The 21,855-nt window shown below is 48.0% G+C and overlaps 2 protein-coding genes across 2 annotated transcripts in view; one reads left to right on the top strand and one right to left on the bottom strand.

The window, feature by feature from the left end:
* TOP2B (DNA topoisomerase II beta) overlaps positions 1 to 14,399 on the top strand; it is a 48,102-nt gene extending 33,703 nt beyond the window's left edge. Inside the window, exons 27-35 of the mRNA XM_052661556.1 lie at positions 586 to 780; positions 3,087 to 3,228; positions 3,440 to 3,601; positions 5,435 to 5,636; positions 6,541 to 6,620; positions 9,931 to 10,041; positions 11,459 to 11,563; positions 12,971 to 13,065; positions 13,919 to 14,399. Of these exons, the coding sequence (XP_052517516.1) occupies positions 586 to 780; positions 3,087 to 3,228; positions 3,440 to 3,601; positions 5,435 to 5,636; positions 6,541 to 6,620; positions 9,931 to 10,041; positions 11,459 to 11,563; positions 12,971 to 13,065; positions 13,919 to 14,083 (1,257 nt within the window). The 3' untranslated portion in view covers positions 14,084 to 14,399. The remainder of the gene's footprint in view (positions 1 to 585; positions 781 to 3,086; positions 3,229 to 3,439; positions 3,602 to 5,434; positions 5,637 to 6,540; positions 6,621 to 9,930; positions 10,042 to 11,458; positions 11,564 to 12,970; positions 13,066 to 13,918) is intronic.
* A 66-nt stretch (positions 14,400 to 14,465) lies between these two features.
* The window catches only part of RARB (retinoic acid receptor beta), a 183,383-nt gene continuing 175,993 nt past the window's right edge, over positions 14,466 to 21,855 (bottom strand). Inside the window, exons 6-8 of the mRNA XM_052661557.1 lie at positions 18,445 to 18,649; positions 17,307 to 17,465; positions 14,466 to 15,881 (exon numbers count right to left, since the gene is read on the bottom strand). Of these exons, the coding sequence (XP_052517517.1) occupies positions 15,685 to 15,881; positions 17,307 to 17,465; positions 18,445 to 18,649 (561 nt within the window). The 3' untranslated portion in view covers positions 14,466 to 15,684. The remainder of the gene's footprint in view (positions 15,882 to 17,306; positions 17,466 to 18,444; positions 18,650 to 21,855) is intronic.

A 21,855-nucleotide genomic window follows, 5' to 3' on the forward strand; every position in this document is an offset into this window, starting at 1 on the left:
TATAACCTAAGTCAGAATTCGAACTCTCAGGAATGAGTGTGGTATATTAGTTGCCTAATAAGATTTCTGGAATTTTAATGATCTCTCAAGTATCACAGTATCACATGTTGCCTTGATTTGTACTTTTCTTCTGTTGTTATGAATTAGATTTTTTAAAAATTTGAGACTTTTCCCTGCTGACTTATACATTTGAAAATTAATATCCATTAAGATTGAAGCAAGGTAAAGCAAGAGTAAAGAATGGCTTCATATTTGTTACCAGAACTGCCTTTTTGTATGATTTGCTAGGCATCTGATGATACCAGGTCATCAATAGTCCTGATCCCATAATATGTCATAGGGTTCTAGAGGTGGAAGGGACCATGTAGGTCATTTAGTTACAACCCCCTTGTCTTACAAACGAGAAGCTTGTTAGATAGAACTGGGACTACAACCCAGGCCTTCTGATTTAGAATTGTTTTTCCCTTAGGTTAGATCACCTGAGTGAATAAAATGAGGTTTGACTTCTTCTGCAGTCCCAGCTGTCTTTTCTGATGAGTTGTTTATGCCCCACCCTCCTCCCCATCCTTAATGATTCCCCTCCAGAAAGTGGAAGCGCAGGAACGAGAAGACGTTCTGGCTGGGATGGCCGGAAAAGCAATCAAGGGGAAGGTTGGCAAACCTAAGGTGAAGAAGCTTCAGCTAGAAGAGACGATGCCCTCCCCTTACGGCAGGAGAGTGGTTCCTGAGATCACTGCCATGAAGGCAGATGCCAGCAAGAAGCTGCTGAAGAAGAGAAAGGTAGAACACTGCCCGTGGGTGGGCTCCACCTCAGTGATGATGTTTGTAGGAATCGAAATTTTACTGTTATGAAATCATGCTGTATTTTTGTTTCAAATGTATCTCTGTTTCACTGTGATAGGAAGTCATTTGTTCAAAAGCGCAGTTGATCCATACATAGGATGAAGACATATTACTCAAGGACCCACATATATGTAAAGAGTGACTTAACTTGATCCCATTTCTAAAAAGAGAGAAATATTCTACTCAGTATTATAAATTAAAATCATGGAACAATAGCAACAAGAAGTATAAACCATAAACTTTAGATTTGTATAATGACCAGTTAAGGAAGTCTTACAGTAGAAAAGGGTCTGTTGGGCTTTTGAAGTAAACTGTCATCTTTTGCTATTTGTTTTTACCTTTAGTTAAAAGATCATTAGACACAGCCTATATCATTGGGTTGATTGATGTTATAGTGGATTTAAAAGCCTCCTGGAGAATGGGGGGCAGTTAGCCAGAGGAAGGAAACATCTCAGAGGTGAGGAAGCAGGAGCCTGATGGTCACAAGGAGAAAGGCCGACTTTTCTCGGCAGGTTGAGTTTAGAAGCAGAGCGTGCCAGGTGGACCTGGGAACTCGGGAGACGAGCCCGGGCGCTGGGTGAGGCTGGAGGGTTCTCTGTGCAGAGAGAGAGTGGAGCCCCAGGTGGGACACTGGGGTGCGGGGGAGCCCTCTCCTGCTGTGCTGAGGACCAGGGTCTCACACGTTCACCTACACACAGAGCTTTCTCTTCTCAGAGATGGCTTCTCTTCTCTCCATTTCCCATGGTGTTAGTCAGGATCTGTTTTCAGCACATTTCTCTGAGCCTTTTGTACTCTCCTTGAGTGACTGCGTTTGTGCCCAGAGAGTTTATCACTTGACTCTTGAATCGATGTCCTGAAGCGGTCATGGTTCCAGGAGAGCTGGACTAACACAGCCATCAGAACACCCCCAAGCACCATACACTCAGCATGCCTGACTTAATTCCTGGTTTTAACACTTCCCCTCCTGCCTCTGCCTGATCTAGCTTCTGGCATGATCAGCCATCACTAACATAGGCCAGAAGCTGGCAAGTATCTCATTTAATCAGTAGCTGAGTCCTACTGACTGACTATAAAAGAGTCCCAAAATCCATTCTCTTATCTTGGTCCCCACTGACTCTGTTTTAGGATTCAGTCTATTTTCTCTGAGGCAGTTTAAGGTCAGCCATGTGGCTCCAGCAGTCCTGTCTGTAGTCAGCCAGTCCTGACTCTACCTATTCACTTCATTCCTCTGTCTTATCTCTTTCCACCAGGGTGATGTTTCCAAAATACAAGACTGGTTATTACACAGTGACCCCTTGTGTGCAGTGATTGAGCTTCCACCTGGCTGCCCTCACGCTTCCCAGGTGGCACTAGTGGTAAAGAACCCGCTTGCCAATGCAGGGAGACATAAGAGACGCCCGTTCTATCTGTGGGTCGGGAAGCTCCCTTCGAGGAGGGCATAGCAGCCCCCTCCAGTACTCTTGCCTGGCGTATCCCACGGACAGAGGAGCCTGGTGGGCTGCTGTCCATGGGGTCACAGAGAGTCAGGCATGATGGACCTTTCCTCTCAGCTGTCCTCGAGTCCCAGCAGACTGAGGCATCGTCTTTTCCCTTGTCACTCTGCTCACTTGGTGGATGTACCCGAGTCACTCTGCTCACTTGGTGGATGTACCCGTCTTCAGTACCCAGCGGAAAGGGCTCCTTTTCCCTGTTGTCTGTCCTGCCCTGGGCAGGATTGCTCACTTCTCCTCACGGGTCACTGTTCTTTCTCCGTTTGAGGGTCAGGGGACTTTGTCTTATGCTTAGCAGTACATGACATGTCATGTTTTATTCTCATAATAATAAAGATTATTTTTATTATCTTCAATAATCTGAAGGATTTTTCCTGGTGGATAGGGGCCTGAGCTATAGCAGTGAAATTTTTTCAGGTGCCTTTTGGTACCTTGTCCTTAGCTTTGAGTCTGAAAGTCCCTTGGATAATCAGAAGCTGCCTTCTTATTTCTTACAGTTGGTTTTAAGTAGCTATCATCTCACAGAATGCACTAATAGATTAGAGTGGTAAGCAGGATCATTTTCCATAGCTACATAAAAAGCTTGGTCTGATCAATGTCATCTTTTAGGGCCTCAGTAGACCCATGCATTCTTTTTATTCATCTGATTCAGAAAATCTTTATCTATTGACTGGAAATGTACCTCTAAAGCACATATGATATTAGTTCAGCTTATATTTTTCCTGATGGTTTGGCTTTCTTTTGAATGTGTAGGGTGATCTGGATACCTCAGTGGTGAAAGCGGACTTCGATGAAGAGTTCAGTGGAGCAGTGATGGAAGGCGGAGAAGAAGCATTGACCCCACCAGCTCCTGCAAACAAAGGTCCCAGACCCAAGAGGGAGAAAAAGGAGCCTGGTGAGCAATCATTACACAGTGTTTTGTTTGTGAGAAAATGTGTATGTTCAGGGCATTAGTAGATTCTTTGTGCTTTTTTTCTGGTAGGTGAAGTGATATCTTCAGTTCTAACAAACATTATAATCAACTTTTAGTTATAATAGCTTTATTTTTACTGATGATATTTAGATGAGTATTGACACATACCTTATTGTTACTCATTTGTTTTTAGGCACCAGGGTGAGAAAAACACCTACGTCATCTGGCAAACCCAGCGCAAAGAAAGTGAAGAAACGGAACCCTTGGTCAGACGATGACTCCAAGTCAGAAAGTGACTTGGAAGAATCAGAACCTGTGGTTATTCCAAGAGACTCTTTACTTAGGAGAGCAGCTGGTATTCTGATATATTTTATACTTATTTTATCATTGTTTGTGGTTTGACAAAGTTAGTATTACTTATAAGTTGGTATTGTTAGTATCATCAATATTACTGAAGTAGTAAACCATTAGTATTTCAGAAGTTAGTTCACAAAGACCAAAAAGCCTTCTTTATAGAATGATCTTTTCTAGCAAAGTTGGACATACATTTCTCCAAAGTGAAATCTGGAGAAAGTGTTTTCTTACTGACTTTTACGATAAAGTTTGGGTTACATTCTGTCGATAGTTTGGAGATGTTTGCTAGAAAATGTACCTTGATATGGGCTCAGTAGTAAAGAATCCACCTGCCAATGCAAGGAGATGCAGGAGACATGGGTAAAGAACCTGGCTGCCAATGCAGGAAATGTAAGAAACACAGGTTTGATCCCTGTGTTGGGAAGATCCCCTGGAGGAGGGCATGGCATCCTACTCCAGTATTCTTGCCTGGAGAATCCCACGGACAGAGGAGCCTGCTGGGTTACAGCCCAAGGGAGTTGCAAAGAATTGGATGCAACTGAGTGACTGAGCTCACACGTGTGTACCTTGGTGTAGGGCACTAGCAGCAGGGGGTCCAGGCAGCGCGGGGTCCACAGGCAGTGAGAGGTCCACAGGCCGTGCCGGGTCCATAGGCCACGCTGCGTTGGTTTCCTTTTGGTGTGTTGTCTGTCATATCATGAGAAACCCTCCACTTTATCGACTGGTTCATATGCACACAGCATTATTTAGATAATTGCAGTGCCAGAGCTCAGGTTGTAGAAGCCCATTTGCTAGTGTATATTAGTGTTAAGCATGTGATTTGATCCTCTTTGAATATTTATTAATTTGAAGTCTTCAAATACTTAAAAACTGATGAGTGTCCTATTTTATAGTTTCTTCTCAAATTTTAAGTCCTAATTTACATAAAATGAAAAAACATTCTGATTGTTTTCTTTGGGAGATACTTTTATATTTCAGGCCTTCAATCACTAAGTAATTGAATTTCTTTTCCTAAAGTACATAGGTAGTATAACAGGGGCAAACTTTTTTTTGTTATAGTTGATTTACAATGTTGCATTAGTTCAGAGGTGAGTTTTAATACTGTTTCAAGTTACATGAAAATTAATTTATTAACAGCTTTAAAATTGTATTTAGGCTTTCCCCATACATTTAAAATGAAGTATAAAGTTGCATGGCATCCAAATGAGTTTAAAATTTTATTCCATAGTATATGCTAGAAATTACAGTAAAGCTTATTTGCATTATACCAGTGTGCCCTTCTCCATAGTGGGTGCTTTTTTATGTATTATATTATTTTGCTAATATAGTGAGATCTTAACTCTGTTTCTCCTCATTCATCTGAAAAATTACTATTTCTATTATTTCATGGTAAAACTACTGTGAAGAGAGATGATAGAAGTTTTTATGTAAGAAGTTAAGAGAAAGCACTTTCTAAAGATATACAGGTTGTCTTTTGTAATTGCAGAAATGGGGGAGTCGCATATTAGTAGTCACTTTTACAGTGGCCATGTCCCCTTTCCTCACTGTTTGGAGTAATGTTTAAGCATGAAAAGCAGCATCCTGACGCTCTCATCAGGATCATGTCGCGTTCTCTGACAGCTGAGCAGGACCCCAGAGCCTCCTGGGAGTGCAGGCTAGACGTTAAGACCATCCGAGTAACTGAGGCCAAACTTGGGCACTTTTATTCTCTAATGCTTGTCTTTTTCTCTTGCATGTGTTCAGAGACTGCTGGATTATTCTTCAAGTGTATGGTTTGGAATAATATTTCACTTTGATAAAGCTGGGTTTAAAGTCATTTTTATTTTTGTCCTAGCTGAACGGCCCAAGTATACATTTGATTTCTCAGAAGAAGAGGATGAAGACGCCGATGATGATGATGACAATAATGATTTAGAGGAATTGAAAGTTAAAGCATCTCCCATAACAAATGATGGAGAAGATGAGTTTGTCCCTTCAGATGGCCTAGATAAAGATGAATACACGTTCTCACCAGGCAAATCGAAGGCTACCCCAGAGTAAGTAACACGGCAACAGCTCTTCGGTGACACGGCGCAGCCGGGCATCTTGGCATCACAGGAAGCTCCAAGAGACTGCTACTCTTCTGGGGAAGGCCCTCCCCATGAAGGAATAAATCTGGTTAATATTGTAGCTGTTCCATAACTGTCCTTATAGTTGAGAGCACAGGGTGGCAAATGTTTTCCATACAAATTTGAAATAGTAAACATTTTAGGCTTTGCAGGCCATATGGTCTCTTGAACTACTCAATACTGCCACTGTAGCAAAAAAGCAGCCATAAATGATATGTGAATGGATGCGTGTATTTGTGTTCCAGTAAAATTCCATTTAAAAAGTTAGGCAGCAGGTGTATGGGACATACCTTGACAACCCTGGTTCAGAGGAAAGTTAGGGCGTCGCTAGAATCGGGAGGGTCACTTTGCTTCCTTTGCTTTGGTCGTGGTTGACTTTTCTTGCTCTGCTGTGTGGCAGCGGGATCATGTAGGATATGAAGTTGGCAACTATTTCAGATTTTTAAGGAAGTATTTTACCACACGCAGTAAAGTATGAGAAATCAGATTGTTGCCTCCTCTGATGGAGATGGACTTTCTTCTTGGATTTTTGCCAGTAATTTACTGGTGTTAAATTCTGAAGTGATTCTGTCAACCACAAAACTTAGTGGTATTTTGATTAACTTGGAACTTTTGCTTTTCTGTTAAGTAATTGCTTTTTCTGGTATCTGTGTATGCACACTAATGCTCATGAGAGAGCAAAAAGGAGTATGGTTGCCCTGGTTTTACAAAGAGAAACACATGACAGGGCTAGACTGTTCTGTAGTTATAACCTTGCAGTACATATATTATATATAAACTCTTAAGGTTGAGATAGTGACTGATAGGTGATTGATTTCTTTTTCTTTAATAGAAAGTCTTCCCACGACAAGAAGAGTCAGGATTTTGGGACCCTCTTCTCTTTTCCTTCATACTCTCAGAAGTCAGAAGATGGTATGCTCATTTCATCTTTTCATTGTCTATTTACATATTATTGCTATGGCTTTTTTTGAGTAGTAAACTTACTTTCTCTTTACATTTTCTTCAATGTAATAAGGTTTATTTTTTCCTGATGTGATTTCTAACTGAATGGTCAGTATTGGCATTATGGAAGCACTCAGGTGGAGAGGCAGGTGCTGACATGGTTGTGTGGGTGAGGGGTAAGGAGTGTGAGTGTTTTAAGGAGAAAAAAGTATAGACAGAAACATTGGAAGGCTGAAAATTTTCATGGCAATGAGAGTAGGTTTATGACAGGATTTTTAAAGCTACAGGCCTACCAATATGCCAGTTTGTTTTACTAAATTCTAGTAGTTATAAGACAAAACCTTCATAGAAGCAAATTTAATCAGTGTGCATACTTTTAAAAATTGCCTACATTTGTGTGTAGAATTTCTAAGGTCAAAACAAATCTAGTTATATTTGAGTTACTATTTTCCATTTTTTAAATATACATACATGTAGCTAGACAGACACGTAGACTGTCATCGTTCAGTTACTAAGGTGTGTCTGACTCTTTGTGACCCCATGGAGCAGTGTGCCAGACTTTCCTGTCCTTCACCATGTCCTGGAGCTTGCTCAAACTCATGTCCATTGAGTCAGTGATGCCATCCAACCATCTCATCCTCTCTTGCCCCCTTCTCCTCCTGCCCTCAGTCTTTCCCAGCATCAGGGTCTTTTCCAATGAGTTAGCTCTTCACATCATGTAGCCAAAGTATTGGCGCTTCAGCTTCAGCCCTTCCAATGAACTCCTTTAGGATTGACTGATTTGATCTCCTTGCTGTCCAAGGGACTCTCATGAGTCTTCTCCAGCACAAGTTGAAAGCATCACTTCTGCGGTGCTCAGCTTTCTTTATGGTCCAAGTCTTACATCCATACATGACCATTGGAAAAACCATAGTTTGACTATAGAGACCTTTGTTGGCAAAGTAAGGTCTCTGCTTTTTGATATGCTGCCTAGGTTTGTCATAGCTTTCCTTCCAAGGAGCAAGTGCCTTTTAATTTCATGGCTGCAGCCACCATCCACAGTGATTTTGGAGCCCAAGAAAATAAAATGTCTGTTTCCACTTTTCCCCATCTATTTCCCATGAAGTGATGGGACCAGATACCATGATGTAAATTTTTTGAGAGTTGTTTCATGCCAACTTTTTCCATCTCGTCTTTCACCCTCATCAAAAGGCTCTTTAGCTCCACTTCACTCTGTCATTAGAGTGGTATCATCTGCATATCTGAGGTTATTGATATTTCTCCAGCAATCTTGATTCCAGCTTGTGCTTCATCCTCCCCAGCATTTCACATGATGTACTCTGCATGTAAGTTTAAGCAGGGTAACAATATACAGGATTGATGTACTCCTTTCCCAATTTTGAACCAGTTCATTGTTCCATGTCTGGTGCTGACTATTACTTCTTAACCTGCATACCTGTTTCTCAGGAGACAGGAAAGGTGGTCTGGTATTCCCATCTCTTTAAGAATTTTCCAGAGTTTGTTGTGATCCACACAGTCAGAAGGCTTTAGTGTAGTTAGTGAAACTGAAGACGTTTTTCTGGAATTCCCTTGCTTTCTCTTATAAGCCGACGAACATTGGCAGTTTGATCCCTGGCTCCTCTGCCTTTTCTAAATCCAGCTTATATATCTGGAAGTTCTCGGTTCATACACTGCTGCAGCCTAACTTGAAGGATTTTGAGCATAACCTTGCCAGCGTGTGAAACGAGTGCAATCGTGCAGCAGTCTGAACTTTCTTTGGTGCTGCCCTTCTTTGGCACTGAAATGAAAACTGGCCTTTTCCAGTTCTGTGGCCACTGCTGAGTTTCCCAAACTCGCTGACATACTGAGCGCAGCACTTTAATGGCATTATCACTTAGGGTTTTAAGTAGCTCAGCTGGAGTCCCATCACCTCTACTAGCTTTGTTTATAGTGATGCTTTCTAAGGGGCACTTGACTTCACACTGCAGGATGCCTGGTCCTAGGTGAGAGACCACACACCATGGCAGTTATCTGGGTCATTAAGGGTCATTCTTTGTATAGTTCTTCTGTGTATTCTTGCCACCTCTTAGTCTGTTCTGTTAGATCCTTACCGTTTTCTGTCCTTTATCATGCCCATCCTTGTATGGAATGTTCCCTTGATATCTCCAGTTTTCTTGAAGAGATCCCTAGTCTTTCTCATTCTCTGGTTTTCCTCTGTCTTTGCACTGTTCACTTAAGCCTTTATTAGCTGTCTTTGCTGTTCTCTGGAACTCTTCACTCAGCTGGGTGTCTTTCCCTCTCCCCCTTGCCTTTTGCTTCTCACATTCTCTCCGCTGTTTGTAAGGCCTCCTCAGACAGCCACGTTGCTGTCTTGCATTTTCCTTTTGGACGCTTTTGACCACTGCCTCCTGTACAGGGTCACGAGCCTCCATAGTTCTTTAGGCGCTCTACCAGGTCCAAGCCCTTATATGTTTGTCACCTCCACTGTATAATCCTAAGAGATTAGATTCAGGTCCTACTTGAATGGCCTAGTGGTTTTCCCTGCTTTCTTCAGTTTGAGCCTGAATTTTGCGATAAGGAGCTGATGATCTGAGCCACAGTCAGCTCCCGCTCTTCTTTTTCTGGATGTAGAGCTGCTGCTTCGGTTGCAGAGCATCATCAGTCTGATTCCAGTGTGACCATCTGGTGGTGTCATACGTGCAGACAGATATACACAGATCTGGTACATGTTCTAAGGTGCATGTAGAGAAAGCCTGTCAGAACAGCCATATAAAAGTCTCACTCACATCCAAGTTGCCATTTTAAGAGTAGCTCTTTGGTTTGAGGAAAGGAAGGATGGAGGGAAAAACTGATTAAATTGAGTGTAAAAGTAAACTGAAGGTACCTACTTGCCTTTTAAGGTAAACTTCAAGGATGTAAGATTGTTGAATGTTGTTACTGGTATTCATGAAATAGTTAATTAGCTGTGTATATACTAAAATAATCACAGTGAGAACTTTTATTAAATACTTCATTTTAAAATCAGTATTTTTGAATTGACCAGTTTAAAATGATTAGCATTTGGGAGTATTAAGAATTTTTATTACTCTGTGCATTTCTATGTGGTTTTACAGAGTTAACATTTTTGAAATACAACACTGTAATATTTTTATTTCTGCTGTTTGTATATTGTGGACTATATGATCACAAAATAGAAACATATATTTATTATCTAGCTAGAGATGTCATCAGTAAAAATAAAGTTTAACTACTTAGTGGTCCTTACAGAATCTCTTTACTAAAAAAAATGACTAATTTTTAGATTCAGCTAAATTTGACAGTAATGAAGAAGATTCTGCTTCTGTATTTTCACCATCATTTGGTCTGAAGCAAACAGAAAAAGTTCCAAGTAAAACAGTAGCTGCTAAAAAGGGTATGTACTTATTTTTGTTAAGCATCGCATAAACCGTATATAGTTGATTTCAAAGGAAATTTAATACAATTTGAAACTAATTGCACTAGTATTTCAATAGAAAACAGCTATAAAGTATAAATGTATATACAGAAAATCCCTCTGGTTTTCTTAACTATTGAGGTAATTATTAAAATGTCTGTAAGATCTCATTTTAAAGCTCTTATAGAATAATCCCATGTACTGATATCAAAAGACAGCTTTCTAGTCCAGGTGTCCTGTAGTGAGAGTTCGTCCCTAGCGCAGCCGGTCGTGTCATGTGGGGCCAGCCTTCACTCATCCGGGGAGCCACTGGTCAGTCCCTGGGGTCCTTTTTTGAGTCAGGTAGCTTCTTTCTTTTGCATAACCTTAGGTTGTTTATCAACAGGCTGAGTTGAGTCATGAATCCGTTACTAGCACTAAGGCACACCCCTCAGAGGCCGCCAGTGTTAGTGCTCCGGGTCTACTCACCTAGCAAGTCAGTAAACAGTCTGGAATGTCCCTCTAGCATCTGAGAAAGGCAGCACACAGACCACCACGGTAGATACACATGTTAGAGGGGCAGACAAGCAAGGGGAGGCCCTGCTTCCTCTGCACACACCAGGGCCGTGGTGAGAAATCGTTTGGCTCACGGGCTCTCGCCCGCATGCCCTCGTCCCTCTCTTCATGGGCGGACTCTCCTCCGCGGGGCTGTACCTGCCCCTTCACCAGTGACTGAGGGAAGCTGGTTTGCCTCGGGGCTCTTGCCCTCAGGCTAGCTCACTCTGGTTTCATACCGGCTCTCAGTCTTGTGCGGTGAAGCATTCAGAGTGATGCCAGGCTCCACACCCCACCCGTTCCCAGCTGCCCTCACACATCACCTCCCGGACAGCCCTAACTGCAGTGTGTGTGAGGGTCAGGGTGGCTTCTGGGGCGCTCAGACTTCCCTGCAAGCATCTTATCTTGATGGCAACACCTGAGAGCCATCCTGAACACTTGGAGCCAGTGCCTCTTCCAGTGATGAGCCTGTTTCCTTCATCAAGCCGTTCACTCCTAACAGGTTAAGAGTTCAGTGTTAAGGCCAGCACAGCTGGCACTCGCCTGCCCTGAGGATCCGGCTCAGGAGAATCAGGGGTGACCTATTCTCGCCCTTACTCACTCACTTTAATGGCCCTTGTTTAAAATGTCACTTGAATCATCAAAAGGCAAGTTACATATAATAAAAAAGCATTTTGTCACCAATCAGCAGTTATTTGCCTTACGCTGGCACCAGATGAGACCATTTTACTATGCAAGGCCACTCATCTCCATGTCAGCAGTAAGAAACCCTGTCATTACGGGATTCAGCTTGGGTTGTTGGTTAAGTATATTACATTGATCTGTGAAATGGACATTTGCTTAATAGGAAAACCGTCTTTAGATACAGCCCCTAAGCCCAAGAGGGCCCCCAAACAGAAGAAAGTAGAGACTGTGAACTCTGACTCGGATTCTGAATTCGGCGTTCCAAAGAAAACAGCACCAAAAGGTGAGTGATTACCTTTGTGTGACTATCTCAGCACATTCCATGTGCAAAGCATTTGTTTCTTCTACTCATTGAGGTTAGAGAGACTGGGTACCTGTTTTAAGTCTCTTTACTCTTCAATAAACAATGTTCTAAGAATCAGTGCTCAATTAGAATCCTAAGGAAGTGTACAGCAGTTTGGCCCAGTCAGTGAGTCTCAATTTCTTGATTTGTGAAACAAAGATCTCTCTTGCAACCAGAGAATGGGTCAAAGACCCCCTGCAGGGGACTCACTGGAAGTCATTCCTTAAAAGGCAGGGAGGGCTCCTCTTAAAGTGTGGGACTCCTTGCAGGAGGCTGGAGGGCTGGCAGGCAGAGCCTCATCCTCGTCTCGGGGTGGAAACAGCTGCCCTCGGGGCCCCTCCTGGCACAGCACCAGCTCCTCTCCCCGTGGCCTGTGGGTCTCAGGGGTGCTTTTAGCGGAATCCATGGCTTCTCTAAGGGTAGCGGTTCTGTATTTCACCAGCTGATAAGATACTGGCATCAGTGTGTCTATTTCTTAAAGTGGTGGTTCGGGTAAGGAGATAGACCTACATGGCCCCAAGGGAGAATGGGGGCAGACGAGAAACAGGGACTTGGGAGGTGGACCTGTTCACGTGCATGGCTTAAAACAGTGCCATCTTACCGATTCATCTGATCAGACATGACATCCCAAGGCCACATAGCTATCTTTTCTTACCATACAATCTAGCCATAGCTCCTGAACTTTAACACATTTAGAGTTGCCATTTACTTCCATTTCCTGTCTCCGGCTTCACTGTAGGAACATTTGGTAACCATTCATGTTTTACCTTTCACTTTCTTCCAGTGAGAATGAGGTAGAGGAAAAAACTAGGCTTACAGGGGGGTGATTCTAATCTGAGAAGGAATGTGGAAATTTGACAGATGCTCTCATGACTAATGCTGGGGTGACTTACTTTAGGATTGTGCTGCTTAAAATGGGATATGCAACTGGTTGTTATTAGTGTGATAAGTAAAATTTAGAGTAGGTATTTAAACCATATATTACTTTCCTAGTGATTCATATTATATTTTTAAAAGTACTAGTCTGTGGCAAATAGGAACTAATTTTTAGTACCGCATACTCTTTAAGATTTTTGCTTCAGGCCCAAGCACCACGGGATGTGCAGATGTTTTATGCATTAGGGGCTTGGTCATTAGAATCTGCCACGAGGACATCCCCACTGGTTTAAATGTAGTTGTGAACCACCTTATGCTCTGGGGTTGGCGTGACTAGTGCTGCTGACGGACTTTTTCCACGTCAGTCACGCTAAGAGATTAGGGCTCCCAAGAAGGAAAGTGGGTTCTGGTATCTATCTTTTTATCCTGCACTTAACTTTGGGAGAAAAAACTGCTTTGTATCATTTTAAGGTAAAGGCCGAGGGGCAAAGAAGAGGAAAGCATCTGGTTCTGAAAATGAAGGTGATTACAATCCTGGCAGGAAAACCTCCAAACCACCAAGCAAGGTAATAGGAGCATCTTTTAATGTATGGTTTTAAGATGATGTGTAACTGGCTTAGTTTGCTTATTACTATCATGTCTTGATACAGCTTTAACCCAGCATCTCTTATCCATAGGGGGCTTGTTTATGGTTAAAAAGTTATCCAGGTATAAAATTTATATAATCAGGACCATCTCTTGGATACAAGTGTTGCATAAATTAGCCTACTTAAGAGTACTCCACTTCCTCCAGTGGCAGAAGTTACATGCTTCCTTAACTGAAATATTAATTTTCAGATCAAATAAAAGCTATTTCTTTTTTGCAAATTGATTTGACAAGGACCAATTTGATTTTCTAACTTGAACTCACTTGACTGTGGATAATTCTCCCAATTAGCCTGACGCTTCTCCAGAAGTACACTCTCTCTTTTAGGTAAATTAATAACATCACATGCCCCCCTTTTCTCTGTCTTCCTTTTAAAACTTAAAAATACGAGCAGATGCCGTCAGCTGTGTGGTGTTCTTTACATTGGCCCTTTCCACCCAGCCGTCTGCTGGGACTGGGCCCCCCGGCGAGCGGCCTCGGCACGTTTACAAATGCTCGCCTCGCGTGCAGCCTGCTGTGCGCCGTCTTGTTCTCTGCTCACGAGCCGACAGGCACTTAGCAGTAAGTTGAATTCTTATTTTCCTGTGCATAGTTGCTGGGTAACATAAGGTTAGAAAGAAGTAATGGTGTAAGTATTATCATCATAGAGAATTAGGTAATGGGCCTCACACTTAAGTTACATACTTATTTTCAGTATGTCCCAAAGTAAGTGAAGGAATAACTAGTCCTTTAACTTTGGTGTTTTAACTTTTTTTTTTTTTTTTAAACCCCAGAAGCCGAAGAAAACCTCTTTTGATGAGGACTCAGATGTGGACCTCTTCCCCTCAGACCTCACCACTGAGCCACCATCACTGCCGCGGACTGGCCGGGCGAGGAAAGAAGTAAAATATTTTGCAGACTCTGATGAGGAAGATGTCGATTTTGCAATGTTTAGTTAAGTGCCCACCGAGCACAGAAACAGTTCTCAGAAGATAACTTGTGTTGTCCTTTTTGTCTTTGCTGTCTCAGACTTTTGTACATCTGGCTTATTTTAATGTGATGTAATTGATGGTTTTTTATTATTGTGGTAGGCCTTTTAACATTTTGTTCTTACACATACAGTTTTATGCTCTTTTTTACTCATTGAAATGTCACGTACTGTCTGATTGGCTTGTAGAATTGTTATAGACTTGTGCATTAGCACAGATTTTAATTGTCATGATTGCAGACTACAGACCTGCTTTTTGAAATGAAATTTAAACATTAAAAATGGAACTGTGTTCTCCGTCTCTTTAACTAAAGATGAACGTGCAGTAAAAGCTCCCATACACCTTTAAAATAAATATACTTTATTCTTTGCCAGGAGACTCCATGGAAAAAGGTAAACAGTATATGAACATAGAAAGCACTGTTATACGATCTCAATGTACAAACAGCCAGTGAAAGCACATCACAGACTTGCTAATATATCCAAAAAAAATCCACTAGTGCTTAAATGAGAACTAAGAAACTGACACTTGTATCTGTTAACCACTCCATCCCACTTCATAGTGACTGAACCGGGCCCGAGGATGCAGACTCTCTGCCCATGACTTTGTGGGGGGTGGGGGTGGGGTGGGGGGGTCAGCCCCTACCTCTCAGGACACAGAGTTACCTGGTACAGGTGGCAGACCAGCCCATCGTCATCCCATGAAAGCTCCGTAATGGCTTGTGAACAGGTAAACAAAAACGTATTAACACTGAACAGTGTTGCTGCCTTGGAGGCTATCATCACTGTAAAAATGTATCTTTAAAAAAAATTGTGTAGTTATGTCATTAAACAAGTAATAAACCATTTTTAATTTAAAGTGACATCAACAACTGAACAAATGGCATTTGGTAACTGAGCTGGCAGTTACACCGATAGAGAACGCTCTCCTGCCAGCACAGTGGACCTGTATACATTTACTGGGCGACAGGAAATAAAAGACGCGGCTTGAGAGCATCCGAAGAGCAAGGACAAGCGTCTACACTAACTGAATTAGAGTATCTTTAGCCTTATCTCGTCACACTTCAATACTCCGCTGCCTTACCTGGATGTCTTGATTGTTCTGTGAAAGCAAAATACGCATCCTTTCGACCCTCTCTCAACCGGACACGCACAGTAATCTGCTCCGCGACCGCGGTCTTGGTGACCTGGAGTGTGGACATGAAAGAGCCGCGGACGCGTGGGAGCGCAGAGCCGCACTGCTGTATGTACAGAGTCTCCGGAAACGCGACCAGGGTGAACCGAGCTGGCTGGGTCTTTGCCATGCAGTCTTGAGTGTTCAAACGGGAAAATAGAGGCTTTTAACTAGCTTGGGGTTGCATGAAATGGCTGATTTTTAGAATTTAAAAAGTTTGTACTTCTAGGTAAGTTAGACAGCGAGGGGTATATGTTGATACATACGAAAACTTCTTGGTCCTTCTTGAGTTTTAATATATTTTCAGTCCAAAAACTAAGCAGCAGTAAAAATGTTTCTTGCATTTTAAATCCCAGGAGTGAAGGTTCTGGGGAATGTTGGAGTAGCCAGAAAGTGTCTCACTGCAGCAGTGGGGACTGGCCGACGCCGCTGTGCTCCACGGAGCTGGGGGAGACGCTGGGGCTGGGCTCCGCCGTGTGCCCGCTGGAGCTGGGGGTCAAGGGCTCGTGCCCTTCAGAGTTCTCCAGCATTTCCTGAATGAGCGGCGGCATCGAGCCAGGGATTTCCATCTTCAAGGTAATTACACGCTCTGCACCTTTTAGAAAGAGAGAATAGAATCCAGTAGACAGGGACACCCGGGTCTGCTCTCACCCCCTCACGGTGGGGGAGCTCAGGGCGCCCGGGCCTGCGCGTGGGACGGCGCCCAGACACCCCCGCTCCCTCTGTGGGCAGCAGCGGAGACGGGAGGATGGGAGATGTGATCGACTCCACCACTCGGCCAGTTCTGGGAAACAGTCCTGGTGTGTGTTTACTCAGCATCATTGACAGAGAAGCTCCTGGTGCGAGACCAGGAAGTGTCTCTTGAGAACAGCGAAAGGACGGCAGTGCCCAGGAGAGGCGGCAGGACCCGAGGGCCCAGGGCGGCGCCAGCAGCCCCGCCGCTTGCTACCTGTGGCTCCTCAACACTGAAGGGCTTCGCTCGGGGCTCAGGCGGCAAAGAATCTGCCTGCAACACCGGAGACCCGGGTAAAATCCATCACACTGCCTCAGGGGCACCAACCACACCGCAAGTGCCCGAGTCCCCCATGTGGACGAGGCGGGTCACAGGACTCGCATCCCGTGAGCATTGCCGGGCGAGCGCGGGCCCAGCAGCATCACTGCTGTGAGGTCAAAGCCCTCAAGATGCCAGTGGTCGGCACTATATGTCCTCCCAGGCCTCTGAGAAGGGGCTCGGGGGCCGGAACTGCCTGTCAAACATGAGTGCTGTGCTTCTAAGCACACTTTCTGAAACGTGACCTGCCCCCTGCTCAGCGGTTCTCAGGGAAGGGGAAGCAGCAGGTCCGCCCAGGGACCCGGCCCAGCCTGCCCTTTGGCAGGAGAGCTCTGCTCTCGCCCGCAGCTGGCTTGTGGCTCCACGCACTTCTGTAACCGCCCCAGTGGCCGTGCAAACTGGAAATCACTAGGCAAGAACACGAACACCTCTCCAGGAGGAAAACTCCCCTTTCTTAGAGGTGCACAAGCAAACCTGTCTGTGCCCAGGGTGGTGGGCAGCCTGCGGAGAGAGGGGGCCGCACCAGGCAGCCTGCGGAGAGAGGGGACCACAACGGGCGCCTGAAGCACCGCTGACTTTCTCGTGAGGTTTGGGTGATCAGGAAAAACTGGGATTAAGTGCACACAAACCAGAGAGCGTGTGGAAAGCTGGAATGAAACGTACGCAGCGAGAAAGTGACAGAGCCAGTCACCCGGCATGCAGCATGTTCTCTTGGAAACGCTTTTTCTAATCACTTAAGTCACAAACTGTAAAGCCCTTCTCATAATCTGCTAAGATCACTGCGTGGGCTAAGGTATGAGGTTTAAGAGGAGGCACCCTCCTTCTTTTTGTGAATGAGAAATGAATTCCAAAATAACAGAAAGGTACCTATGGTCAAACGCCCTGCATTAAAACCCTTCTAAAAAGGCCACGTGCAGCGGTCAGGACAGCCAGCCCACCTGGCGGGGGGGTGCAGCGGGCGGGACGCACCTTTCGCGCTGATGCTGCGGAGGTCTGTGATCTTCATCAGGATCTTTGGGAACATGTGAGGCTTGCTGGGCCGTCTCTTTCTGATGTAAATCTTTAGTGCTTCCAGCAGTGGTTCTTGTAGCTTATCTACTTTTGTTGGTTCTTCAAGGTCCTGACGGTCTGGATTCCAGAAACAAGGTATTAAATAATTGAGGTCAGGACAGAATGAGCTCTGTACTCTGGCGAGTCCCTGCCCATGCCCCCGCCTCCTCACATTAATCTTGCGATTCAATCCCATAAGCACATTTGAAGGTGTGTGCAGCTGTTCTGGGCTTTCCAGGTGGCTCAGTGGTAAAGCACCCGCCTGCCACTGAAGGAAACACGGGTTCCATCCCCGGGTCGGGAAGATCCCTTGGAGGAAATGGCAACCCACTCCAGGGTTCTTGCCTGGAGAATCCCACGGATGGAGGAGCCTGGCGGCATAGAGTTCAAGGGGTCACAAAAGAGTTGGACATGACTGAGCATACAGACGCGACTGTTTTAAGCTGTGATACTTGAAAATGACTGCCCTCGTTGGTCAAACCACATTTGGAAGGCTGGTGGCCTTTATCCCAAGCAGAGAATTACTGCGCTTGACCAGGAGGTGTCACTACTGAACTGAATTAGAGGAGCCCTCACCCAGATGGTTAAAATGCAGGTAAACCAGCCCCCAATTAAAGGCAGTGGCTCCTGGTGGGCCAGTGAGGGTGTCACCACCAAGTAGAACCTGGCTTCACACCAGCCCTCTCGAGGTAGGGGGGCCAATGCCGAGACTACACTTCCTAGCCCCCGCCTTGGCAAACAGCACCAGCAGGCTCCCTGACTCATCCTAAGAATGTCCCCAGGCAATTCACTTTACGATGGTCTGATCCTACCTTTAAAACAGCAGCTGTGCAATGCAGAAGTAGCATTTTGGTATTTCAGAGCAGGAAAACCCCAAATGCCTTTAACTTACAATAATACGGAAAAATGCAACAAACTCTAAGCATGCATGCCTGGTTTCATCCACACGTCCTTTCCATGCAAAATAACTCCAAAGTGGAGATGAAGAGTCTCCCATAATTTACAAGTGTGAGCTGCTCTCCACGGACTCTCACGAGGGTGTTCTGGGCGGTGGTACCTCCACAGATCAGGCAGATGGCGCTGAGAAGGCCCGTCTCCGCGTCGTCCATCTCCAGCGGCAGGAGCTGGCCGGCGAAGGTGAACACCAGGTCGGTCAGAGGGCCAAAGCCGGCGTTGTGCATCTGGGTTCGATTCAGGGTCAGGCCATCCGAAAACGTCATAGTGTCTTGCTCTGGGGTGTACCTGGTGCAGATTCTGAGAATCTGGGAGGAAACCACCACGGCTGGATCATCAACACGGGCCTGGCCTGACAGCCTCTCTGGGGACCCAGGGAGGGAATCCCAGGAAGGTTCCAAGGGCTCTGGGGCGGATGGGTCCCCCCACCCCACCCGCTTTGGGTGCCAACGCTGCTCCAGCTCTTCCTCCAAAAGACCACACACGTCAAAACAAGGGCGAAACCTTATTTAGGGAATAATAAATAGGACACAAGATATTTGGAGAAATATCTGTTTATGCTAAAAGTGATTCATTTGACTCAAGTAAACATTCACTGAGTACCTACTTATATCCCAGGCACTGTGCCAGGTGCTGGGGATGAAAAGAGGAAGAAGAGTCAGTTTTTTTTTTTGAAGAGCTCAGTCCACCAAAAAAAAGGCCAACATTTACACTGTAAGCACCCAGTGCAAAGCCAGCGCTCTGCGTGCTCTCCGTTACGATAGCCGAGGAGCTGGCGGGCTGACGACGCTTCTTACAGACAAGGGGCTCCGGGCTCAGGAAGGCTGGGCTGAGCTGGGGCTGGCCCCCCACCTGGGGGACACCCCAAACACCCCCGTCCCGAGACCGTGACCCCAGGGGACAGGCTGAGCCAGCGAGGGGCTGGGCGCAGCAGGGGGCAGCAGGGTAGCCCCACAGCGGGGAGGGGGCTCAGCCCGGAGGCCTGGCGGGGTCTCCTGGAGAAGCAGCCCTACTGGCCAAGGTCACCCCACCGCCGGTCAGGGCACCTGTAAAGGACTGAACTGCAGTATCCGCCCGAGGCAGACACCACCGGCACCCCAGCCTGCAGCCACCAGCCTGTCCTGGGGCACATGGGTCCCGGGCACTCAGCCTCCACCCCCAGACCCCGGCCGCCTCTCGGGGAGCTGGCCTCCCGCCCCGTGAGGGTCTGCCACCCCCAGCCGGTGTGGCCCTCCGCGGGGACCTCCCCACCGGGAGTGGCGGCCCCATCACACCACCGGAGGGGCTCAGGCGGCGTTCCCACGGAGGCCCGCAGCTGCCCCGCTGTCAGAGCGTGGAGGGGCCCGGACATCACGGGCCGAGGTCACACGCCAGGCGGTGCCCGGCGGGAGGGGACCCGCGTCCTGGAGTCCACAGAGGCTCCCGGCGCGGGGCCTCTACCCTCGCTTCCGGTGGGGCCAAGAGGCACCAGACGAGCCTCTGCAGCTTCCCGCGCGAAAGAGCCCCCCGGGGTCTGCAAGGCGCCCAAGGCTCCCCCGAAACCCGTTCCACCCTGCGGGGCCTCGCTCCTCAGGCCAGACGACAAGCGGTTCTGATGCAGCGATTCCACCGCCGACCAAGGAGAACGGGCGTCGGGAGGGGAGAACGCGGGGCCGGGGGAGGAAGTGGGCCCCGGAGACACAGCCCGGAGCCCCGGCTCGTCCCATGACAGCCCCCGGCGGCAGACCCAGCCCTTCTCGGGGTGGGCGCCCCTCGCCGGAGAGCCGGGCTGCGGACGAGCGGCTGGCGGGGGCGCAGCGCTCACAGGCGGGCCGGCCGTCCTCGCGGCAGGGGCCCCGGGGGCAGGCGGGGGCCCGTCCGCGGCCCTCCTCGCCCCGCGGGCGGGCAGGGCAGAGCCGCGCGCACGGCCGTCACACGCCGGCCGCAGTCGTCCCAGCGCCGCGGGCCCCCAGACCCCGGCCTCCGCCTTCCCCGGCACCGGCTGGGCCTGCAACCCTCCACGCGGGTCCGCGGGCGGCCGATCCTCTACCTGGGGCCCAGCGCGCCGTCACCTCCTCGGGAGCAGGGAACACTAGTCCTAAAAACGACCACTTCATACCACTTCACCCATTTTTTTTTTTTTTTGAACCATGAAATAAAACTGTTTAAGAGCTGAGGTGTAACACACGGGGCGGTCTGAAACCACTCTGTGCGGCCCCTCCTCCGGGGAGTGGAACTTCAGCCCGCCTGCAAAGGGGCGCAGCCCGCGACCTGGCCCTGAGACGGGCGCAGGGGCCGGCCCGGCCGTGACAAGGCCGCGGGAGGCGGCTGCCGCGTGCCCAGCAGCCCAGCCCTCTGCTCAGCAGCAGCCGCAGCCTCCGGGCAAGTGTGATGAGCCGGCCTGGAAGCATCGGCCGCCCCGGTCAGGCCTGCAGATGAGGCAGCCCCCCGAGTACCCTCGGCCACCCCCCTAGAGCCCCGCCGTGAGCTCCCGACAGCGGGGGCTGCGGGACGAGACTGTCCTTGGGGGCTCAGTCTGGGCAGCGTCTCGGGGTCACAGACCACGGACAGCGCACACCCGGGGAACAGAGCGGGACGCGCCCGCTCCTCCCGGCCACACCCCGCAGACCCGCGGCCTGCGCCCGCGCCCCCGCAGCTCCCTCCGCGCGCCCTGAGCCGCAGGCCGCGGCCGGCTGGCTGGCTCGGGGCTGTCACTGCCGCGCGGCAGTGCGAACCCTTAGACGGGGACGCCCTGCTGTCCCCTCAGCACCGAGCGACGTGGCCACACGGCAGTGACGAGCGAACAGGCACCCACTTACTGAGGAACCTCGCCCACCTGCTAACCCCCTGCAAGGGGCATATGGAATCCGGCGATTTCTAAGTGCTTTGGGAGAGAAAACACCCGTTCACCATCTCGTTCTCTGCACTGACTGACTGGCCATCGGGGCAGGTCCTGATCGGAGCGTGTAACCCCGGGGGCTGTGGTGTGACGAGGCCGCCCCACGGGACAGCGGCCGCGCGGAGACCTGCGGCACGGGGCTGCCCGAGAAGGAAACGCGGGGCGGTGAGCCCGGCCCTCCCCGCCCAGCCTGAGGTCAGGCTCGGGGAGGCACGCCAGGCGAGATGAACAGGCCACCGCGGGCCCTGGCGTTGCAGCCACCCGCTCGGCCCGCGGCCCTCAGCCCGGCAGGTGCTGAAGGGTCAGCTGGCTGCAGACACGTCTGCAGAGCGGAAGGGGCCCGGGCTCACCAGCTAACTGCCAACCACCATCGGCTGGAGGCCTGGAACCTACTGACACACACACTCCACTTCCAAAGACAACGCAGCACCAGTGACTGGGAGGAGGGGCACTTCCACAGAACAAACGAATCCCACACCTGCTGCGGGAGGGGCACCGACCCACACGCTGGACAGCGATGCCACCGAGATTCTCTCACAACCACCAGAGCCCCATGGCCGCTGCCCCGCCCGGGGTCCTGGCGCTGGGAGGAGGAGCCCGGAGCATCTGGCTGTGGAGGCCAGCGGGGCCTGACGG

Source organism: Budorcas taxicolor, chromosome 24, assembly GCF_023091745.1.
Source record: "Budorcas taxicolor isolate Tak-1 chromosome 24, Takin1.1, whole genome shotgun sequence".
NCBI lineage: Eukaryota > Metazoa > Chordata > Mammalia > Artiodactyla > Bovidae > Budorcas > Budorcas taxicolor.